The 9,952-nt window shown below is 39.6% G+C and overlaps 1 protein-coding gene across 1 annotated transcript in view; it reads left to right on the top strand.

The window, feature by feature from the left end:
- The window catches only part of LOC115429087 (membrane-associated guanylate kinase, WW and PDZ domain-containing protein 2-like), a 145,908-nt gene that overhangs the window by 55,741 nt on the left and 80,215 nt on the right, over nt 1–9,952 (top strand). The window contains exons 9-13 of the mRNA XM_030148336.1: nt 2,918–2,949; nt 6,674–6,881; nt 9,056–9,097; nt 9,194–9,285; nt 9,583–9,775. Of these exons, the coding sequence (XP_030004196.1) occupies nt 2,918–2,949; nt 6,674–6,881; nt 9,056–9,097; nt 9,194–9,285; nt 9,583–9,775 (567 nt within the window). The remainder of the gene's footprint in view (nt 1–2,917; nt 2,950–6,673; nt 6,882–9,055; nt 9,098–9,193; nt 9,286–9,582; nt 9,776–9,952) is intronic.

The following is a 9,952-nucleotide window of genomic DNA, read 5'->3' on the forward strand; positions in this document are numbered from 1 at the left end:
AGGTAGGCTACTTCTGGAAGTACTGGAGTTTAAGGATGCACAGTAAAGAATGGTACTGCAGTCATTGAGTCTGGATGTGATGGAAGTATCTGATATCTATACATTTCCACCCTTTGCATTTCCTTATTCAGGGGTGACATCAACACCACAGCTGTGTGATATAATGCCATCCACCTTTGTTGATATCCAGAGGTACTTTGTGGATCTCAATCTTACAAATTGCCCCGTTGACGCGGTAAATTAAAATTTTTCCCCATTATTTAGTTGTCACACTGCACAGTCTGGTGCTGAGTGTGATCAGCGCAGCATCATTAATACTGGAAGAAATAGGTGACTGCAGCTTCTCCAGTTCAGATCTGTTTAATTGAGTATTTATGCAGAAAATGAAGACGAGGCACAACTCCAACCTCATTCATCATTACCTAAATTATTGCCTGGGTTTAGGGGAAGATACCAAACAACACGACAAAACAGTTGTTTGGATTTTGGGATTCTTGCCTGAAAAAGTCAGATTCTTTGGCTCTTGTTATCGAATGGGTGACACCTATAATTGGATGGGTCACTGGTTAGCTTTAGTAGTTTAATGGAATACTGCAGGGCTCAAAGCAGCAGAGACAACAAAGTGATGTTTAAGGGCCTTCAGCACCACGGACAGCTCCTCTGAACCATTTTTTGTTTTGTTGGGTTTTTTTTTTCTTTTCCTTTTTCTTGTTCCACTCCTTTTTTACTTGTGACCATGGGACTCTGTGACACACACGTTCAACTAAATGACTGGTACGCTTGAGTTAGCAGTGACTGTGCCCTGAGGATCACCTCGGTCAGTGATGCCCTCTCCCTTCTGTCTGTCCAGCTGAGCTCAGGCTGTCACACACTCCAAGAACTGCTCTGTTCATGAATCTTTTACTCACAAGGTCTTTACTGGCTCAGACACAGGTATTCTGCACAGAAAGCCACTTTATCTGACCTTTTTTTTTTAAAGAAAGCTTCTCTCTTTGCCTTACGCTGTGTATTCCCCCTCATTTTCAGCTGATAAAATAGTCCCGTGTGCTCTGAATGTGAAATTGGCATGAGTTAAAGTTGCTGTAATGCTTTTGTTTCTTACTTGGCCTATTTTGACTGAGAGAAACTGATGGTCTGGAAAACATTGCTACATTTCTTTGTATTGCTTTTGTTAATTTCCACGTTGTCACCTCTCTACTGGCAGCTCAGCGAGACAAATGTTTTTACAGTGTGATTGGTTTCACCAGTCCAAGACGGGAAAGCCTGGCACATAATTCGAGTAGTCACTCCATAATTTGATCCCTCCATTTGCATATGCTTGAAGCTTCCGAGAGGGGAGACTGTGGCAGCACTTGAAAGACAGGAGGGAGAGAAATTGAATCAAGAGTACAGAACATTGCACCTTTTATTACAAGCTTCTGAATTTGGCTACAGAAATAACACTAAAGCATACATGTCATTAATCTACATGTATATATCGCCTGGTTTTTTTTCTGTTTTTATCTATTGATTCTTTTTACACTTCAAGGTGGATTTCTGGGTGTTGTTTTCAAACACTGTTGTAAACAGCAGAAACATGCACCTTTTTAAAGGTCAGACTGAGATGAATGTGAAAGCCAAAGGAGAATGCATGCCCTTTACCCAACTGCACTGTATTAAAGTGAAACCACTTTATTGGGAGGTTTATTCATGCAAGTCCCACTTTGATTTCCAGATCCTGTGGGTGTTGTAGCACCACATCTGGAGCCCCTGATAGATTTATCACATACACTTATTTTCATTTACAGATTATGAAACGCTGAGAAACACATGCTGGTTCATATCTGTGTTTGGGTACTTTTCCCAAAGATTTGCAGATCGTATCAGACAGTGAATTTGGTGAAATATTCCTGTTTTAATCCTTTATCGAACAACATTTATAGGAAGAATCAGGTCACTCATGTCTATTATATCCTTCATCTCAGATGAGTTCTGTAGAAAGAGGGTCCATTTTGTTTTAAGGGTTTATATGAGCAACGTGACCCTTTTTTGTGGTGATACCTTTTTTGCCTTTGTGTGTAACAGCATTAAAACATTTGTGCAGTTCAGTTTAAATTTAATAATAATAATAATAATAATAATACATATATTTTTAGACATAGACATATTTATAAGACACCAAAAATTTTATTAAAATAAATTTAATTAAAAAACAGTTCAGTGAAAACAGTTAAGAGCAGGTTATGGTCGCAACAACATTTTAATGAAAACAGTAAAACTCAACAACACAAAAGAATTGGCTCTCAAACTTATTACTCCTGTTGGTGAAATAGTGTAGATAAGTTGAAAATGCTTAGTTGTATTTTAGTTTTATTGCTATTTTTAATATTACTTCAGTTTTCAACTTTTTTTTTTTTTCACACCTCATGTCATCCTTTTGTTGAAGTTAGAAATGTGCAAAACAGTAGTGAATGACCCCAGGCCTGAAACCCTGTCTATATTATAAGGTTATTAAAATTTCTGATGAGCATACATTTGTGAATCACAAAATAAATCACATCATTAGTAGCATCCATGTACTTGTGCAAAAGACTCATTTGCAGAGTCTTTAAACTTTGTAAGTGCTCAGGTCAATAAGTCTTCAGATGTAAATGTGTCACATAGATGGTGCTTTAAATCAGTGCATTTTTCAACACATTCATATCTGTCTGTGGTTTTCAGAAACTGATCTGCCCATTTTGCTTTTACTCCACTCCAGTTTTTGTTGTTTTCCTTCGACCATCTGCAATCATTGTTACATTTGTGTTTATTCAATGTTTAAAACGTAGATACATTTTCACGCATCTCATAATCAGTATTATTTTTTTTTCATTATGTTTTTTTTTTTTTTTTTTTTTTTTTTAGTCTAAAGCATGTTTTTGTTCTCTCAACACTGCAGGTCACTATTCACCCTGGAAGACCCCTAAGCAGGTAACCTACATCAGACTCCAAAATCTAAACTGTCCTCATTTCTGCTTTTTAACCATTACTACAGAATCCCACTATAATGGCCGTTTCTTCAGTGTATGTATGTGCTGTAACTGGAATGAGCAAATACTGCCTTTACACTTTGTCTTCTGTCATAGTTTATAAGACGCAGGATTTTACTGTCCCCCCTTTGTTGTACTAACTCCTGATAATTCACTGTGTGCCTCTGTGGCTTTTACAGCAGCTAGCCTCGTTTGACATTCGACCATTCTTTATTGTCGTAAGACAGCAAAAAGGTCAAGTAGCCCTCTCATAACTTCACTAGACATTGATTCTACCAGTCAGACCTGATTCATAGCCTGACTCTGTACCGTCAGGGTTATCCATGAATTACACTACAGCTAAAGTGCTGCTCTCTGTCTGCTTTGCCATGACCCAGATACACTTATATTCTCCTTTTAATCTTTTTTTCATAATGTTTTCTTTCTTTTTTTTTTACCATTTCCAAAAGTTTATTTGCAATTATCCATGACCCTGCATTTGCCTTTTGCTCTTTATTTCATTTTTTTTTTTTTTTTATCTCTGAAGTGAAATCTTTCATGTTTTATCTCTGCAGACTTGCGCACATATCTCCCTTTTCCTTTTTTTAACCACAATAAAACCTTAATGTGCTGCCTTAATATCATGTGCTCTCTGCGGCCTCCTAACAGTTCTACCCACTAAACATCCTCTTAGATCAGACTTTGCCTTTATGTGTATTTGTCATGCTCACATGCCTGCACACAAGTGTATCCGCCAGTCGCTCATTGTTTCTCTTTGCGCGGCTATGGGTGTAATCCATTTCATGCCTGGGCGTCCTCCCAGTGCTGTACTGACCAGCCCCTGACCCCGGCTCATTGGCACAGTTATTGTCCTGATGCCAGATCGCAAACAACAATACAGTAACACATCACAGGAATCATCCATTGTGCTTAACATAGTGGCTTTTAAGACGCACGTCCCCTGATATCTGCTCATTGTTCATCGTTTCTGTTCCCTACTGATCTAAACAATCTCTTCCATCTCCATCAGAATAATAGAAATTTTCGCTCTGAGAAAAAAGCTTTTAGCATCACACAGCAGACGACAGGCGGAGCTTTTCTCATCTTCCCGTCTGTTCACCATCTCCCTCTCTTTTTACCCCCCAGTGTTGATTTGCCCCTCCCTGCCCTTCTTGCCAGATGCCTAAACCCTCACACAGCAACACACCAGAGTTCAGTCTCGGTTTAATTGGGTTTTATTCATTGTGGGAAGACTTCTGTATAGCTCTGAGAAACAAATATGGAAAAATTGGACTAATACGGAAAGACGAGGGAATTGCCTAATTGTTATATCGACCGGCAATCGAGTGATGGTTCAGCCTGCAACTCCTGAGACTTTCGTTTGCAAATGAGCTTATAGAGAAGTGTCTGCCAGAAACTATTGGAAATAACACATACATCAGGACCCTGTACAAAAGCAGCCTCACTGGACCCCAGGACCGAAAGCAATGATTGGTTTCATTATCAGTTATTCTGCCAATTATTTCCTCGATTAACCCACCTTGACAGACAGACAGTTTTTAATTTTCAACACCCAGAATGAAATTTCAATCACTAGGTTCTCTCAGTCAGTAACAAAATGTGAAATAGCATCTGACAGTAAGTTTTAAAGGTTTATTCACAACAGATTTAGTGACATAATATTCACATTATGCCATTTCATTTAAATGGAAAAGGAAGTAACAGTAACACGTGGCCAGGTGACCAAATAAAACAGGTCATTACATGAAATGACATTTGATGTAATGTACTATACGTCCACAAGTCAACTAAATACAGAAGATTTACCAAGTTGTTTTAATAGATAATGTATTGTAGAAATGTTGACATATATAAGGTTTTAAATTGAATAATAACATGTAAAACTATTTATTCAGGCCACAGTCACAGTTTATCATGCTACTATGATAAGTAGTCTGTAACTGTAATAACACTTTAATTTAAGGCTTTTTTTCCAGTTTTTTTTATAGGCCCTCCATATGTTGGAGTCCTGTGTAGTTTGGCACTCCTACATACAGCTGTGTCCATAGCCCCTGGACATCCACTGGATCATACTGACCCCTTGAAGCATGATCATAGACCCCCCACAATGTTCATTTGGGCATAAACATACAGTCATGGAAAAAATTATTAGACCACTCTTGTTTTCTTCAGTTTCTTGTTCATTTCAATGCCTGGTACAATTAAAGGTACATTTGTTTGGACAAATATAATGATAACAACAGTAATAGCTCATAAGAGTTTAATTTCAGAGCTGATATCTATCTGTTTTCCATGGTTTTCCTGATAATAACCAAAATCACTTCAGTTCTTACATCAATAGCTATGACATTGTACTGCCAAAAACAGTGCTTTTAGGCATTCCATGTTTTCTTTTCTGTCTGTTTAGTCACATGATACACACAGGAGTTAGCACTTGATTGCATAACCATTGTTTCTGATGACTTTTGATGGTCTAATAATTTTTTCCGCAACTGTATTATTTGTGCCAATATAGGCATGCTGCATACTGTTAGAAGGCTTCCATTCTCCATATTTTTACTATTTGGATATTTTTTTGGAAATCATCAGGACTAAAGAACAATTCATCATGAAGTTAAAACACGAATCAAAGAGTATTCATGTTCCTTTAGTCCAGGAGTAGTCAGTTAGGATTTAAGGATGTCAGGATAGAGAAAAATTTCTTGTGTATGGTTCTGCAGCATTGTCCTGTTTAGGGTTGCATTATACTTAGGTATACATGAATTAATTTGTATATATTGAAGTAGCAGTGTCATTGTATCAACATCTGCACTTTGTGAAGGCAACAATTCAAATCAAATGACGAAAGCTATAATTCAATGCTAGTTCAACAATATTTATTTGTAGTGCAACTAAATCAATTGATGATAGCTGTTTCGTCACTACTAATCAATAGCACAGAGTGAGTGACAGATCAGGATACAGCAGTCTGGTCTGTGCAGACATGAGTTTCACATAAGTAGGCAACACAACTGGAGAGCCTTTTTCATTCCTGCCAGTTGCTTTTATGGGGATTGAAATGTTTATTCACAGTACATTTGAACTGGGTGCCCAGTAACTCTCAATATTAAATTCTGCCATATGCAGCCAGTCTTAGTTTGAAAAGCTTGTCATTCCCTCCAGATCTGTCTCTCACATTTCTGACATGTCAACATGTCATCTTGGCGATCTGCTTAATGTCGCGCCATGATTCAAACAGCCCAGCGTATCTGACACATCAAGGCTGACCACCCTGACTGACTGGTGTTGTCAAAACTGCTGGTGTTATCTGAATCACTTGACAGCACATTTTCTAATATGTTTTAGATGAACAATTTGGAAATAACACTGTCCATACACATCTGCATTGTAAACACCTCTACACCCTGTGATACTTTTATATATTTTGCATTATTATTACATGTTTCTATATGCTCTTCTCAATCATTATGCCACTTTAACATTGAAAAAGGCAGGTACCAGCTGCACGTTTTCCTCGCTTCAACAACTAACCTCACTAACTGTCTGACTTCCTGTCTGTCTAACTTCAAGGCAAACGCTCTGCTTCAGCGTTGCCATCCCAGTTAGGAGTGAGCAGGCTTTTAGGACATTACTGACCCTTCACCTCATGCCGCTGTGCTTTACAGGTGCTGGAGCAGTGGGAGTCCCAGCAGGTCCAGAGCAGCCCCGCTCAGACCAGCCTGTCTGCACCCGTTATCCCCCACAGCGCCCCCTTCCCAACACACCATCTTCACAGGGCCTCGGTCCCAGACTCAGCGTCCGAGGCCTTGGCCTTGGCTAAACCAGACCCTTATGACCTTTACGAGAAGTCCAGAGCTATCTATGAGAATAGGCGTAAGTACCAGAGCCCATCCTGTAGGCTGCAGCGCTGTGACAAACACTCCTCTCTGTGGAGTCAAACCACATTGAATCCTCTTTGAAAGTAAAGAGTCATTCATACTGGATCCTTTTTATGTTATTTTGCACCTTCACAGATAAACTCTCTCCTTGTGAGTTTTCTTCACTTAGACCAACGCATTAAACAGCAATTCTAAACTTTGCAAACAGATTTCCTTATTACACTTTGCAGCTGGTTAACAACGTATTATCACTTTTTACCAGCCTACACAAGTTGATACGCACAGAAACAAAGCCTCCTCTCAGCTGGTAGCTTCTTTACTGACTGCAAACATCTTTACATCCAGATATTTACATTCCATTCATTGCTGCACGAATAAACCCCACACGCACACAGAGTAACTGAGACATACCACTGAGACATAATGCCTCGGTGCAGCAATGTAATCTTCTTCGACCCAATGTAGACAAAGTCATACTGGGTTGTAATGTTATCAAGATACATCATCACTGTTTTACCCTGCAGGAACTAAAGCTAAAAGGCAGCATTTGTGCTCATTTAGATCCTGTATGTGTGGCTGAATGTACGTCAGTGTTCCTCTTCACGCCTCAGGAGTTAGAGCAGCCATTAGTGCTTTAAAGATATTATAGTCAGAAAAAGTGTCAGTTTCTTGTAGATTGCCTCTACTTTCTTTGAGGTTGCCTTTCCTGACATGAGACAGTAAACTTCAGGCGCCTGTTGCTCAACAGGTCGTGGCTGTCAGTATGTTTTATTTATCCTCCTCTCAGAGTGCCTTTGTCCCTTCTTTGGTGTAGTGGAGCATAATATCATAATGTTTCTTTCGCTAAAGGTCAGAAGTTTGAGTCTGGAGAGGCTCAGCAGGGAAAAGACAGCCATCTTTGAAGCGGCCTCCATTCTGGGCTCTCATTGTTGTGGGTAGTTTAGGTCAAGACCCTTTTGGCGGTGTCACAGCCTCCGCTGGCTGCTTGGTGGGCAATTGGAATTTCTTTGACCTTTGATTGAATGAATGTGAGGATTTGTATAAACAGGTTAAGTATAGATTTATTTTTTCTCTTAGCTCTTGTGGGAGAGGCAAATTTTTGTTCTCATTCTCCCTTAACCCATGGTCTGTACAGAGAACTGGAGAAATATTCTGCTGATTTTTTTTTTAAACATGATTTTATAACCTGTTGTGAAATCTATGCCTTTCAGTGAAGAAAAAAAAACAATCCTTTATATCTTTCTTCATTAGCAGAGCAATACCTCAGTATCAGCATAGAGGGATGAATCATTGTTTTATGGAATTCTACAACAGTGGTAAAAAGTCATCATAAATCATGCAAGCTTTCTTTTCCCCTCTCCACTTCATATATTTTTTCATATATCTTAAATCATTTTCTGTAATTCAGAGTTTATGTCTAACTTTGGAAACAACAGTTAAACAAAACTTTCACCTCAGCATGAATGTAGTCACTAATAATAGATTAAAACATCGCAAACAAGTAAAAAAATGGAAATTTGACCATCTACTGCACACACCAAGCTGTGTATTGATGAACCTTTTGTGGCTTAAAATTCACACATTTCTGACCAAAATGCATTGCTTTTGCTATTTTAGTTGGACGTTATTTAAAGCATTTGCAATTTTTTTCCATATTTACCAGTGAAATCTCTTTTACAAAGCGCTGTATGTGGTTTCTGTGGTAATAGCTGCATCACTCTTCTTCTCTGTAGTCATGAACACTGTGATTTTCTCTTTCCCATCATTCCTGCTGAGTCCCAGCAGAGTGCTCAGTGTGATTAAAACAGTTACAATTGGAATCAATTTTCATTTGCCACCGCACGTCTGTGGTTGAGTTCATTTTGCTACTTTGCAGATCATGAAGTTGTGTAAAGCCCCTGATTGCAGATCAGTGCTTGCATCCCACTGAATACTGTAAATAAGGCACGGGTATATTACATGCTGTAAGCACTTCCTGACTTTTATGGATGATGCTGAAATTCTGCAGTGACAGTAATGCTGAGGAAGGGCATTTCTGCCTTATTCTAGGCTTTCCCGGGGTCCTTGTGTTTTCTGCTGCTGTCTGTCTGTGTGTGCTTTCCCAGTGTATGTACAATATTTGTGCATTTGTTATTGTTTATGGCTGTTCCCTACATTTTTTCTATCTAGAACCCAGCCAGCCAAGGACTGTTTATCCAATGGACTCTTCAGGTAAATACTTCACCTCTGCAGTGACAGCACTCAGGTATGTACTGATTTTCCAATCAAAACAATGATCCCTGACGCAACTGTGCCATGTCGCTTCAGGAGCAGAGTACCAGGACATCGAGGTCCACCTGCGCCGACAGAAGTCCGGGTTTGGTTTTCGGGTCCTGGGTGGGGACGAGGCGGGACAGCCTGTGAGTCCGGAGACGCGTGAGAAGGCTCGTATGGTGATGGGCGTGGAACCCTGTCATTTTCTCCTCTCTAACCCACTACACTGACTGTGTACACCTAACCCTTGACCTTTGACCCCTGAGAGAATGATGGCTTCTTTAGTGCTGTCGTTGTACTGTCTCTTATAGTAACACAATATTATATCAGTCATATTATGTATTTATAACAACCACCCTAACACCCACTGCATGTGACACTGAGACGCTGACATCCCATAGACCTCCTGCTTCTTGTCTAAAGTAAGTTGTATTTGATAACAGATATTAATCGGGGCGATCATTGAGAAGAGTCCAGCAGACTTAGACGGCCGGTTGCGCCCCGGTGATGAGCTGCTGTTCGTGGATGGGATCCCTGTAATGGGGAAGCCACACAGATACGTCATCGACCTGATGCACGGGGCAGCACGTAACGGCCAGGTCAATCTGGTCATCAGGAGGAGAGTCCAGCCAACAGGTGAGACACAGAAAACATCCTGTGATGCTGTGTATATTTTACAACTTAACTCATCTCATCTCACCTTTTACCTTTATTTAATCAGGAATTACTTGTTGAGATTTACTTTTTGGACAAAGAAGCCGAAATAGAGATAAAGTGTAAACAAACAAGATTGGAGACCCGCGTCCATAGAAA

Source organism: Sphaeramia orbicularis, chromosome 12 (genome assembly GCF_902148855.1).
Source record: "Sphaeramia orbicularis chromosome 12, fSphaOr1.1, whole genome shotgun sequence".
In the NCBI taxonomy this organism is placed as follows: Eukaryota; Metazoa; Chordata; class Actinopteri; order Kurtiformes; family Apogonidae; genus Sphaeramia; species Sphaeramia orbicularis.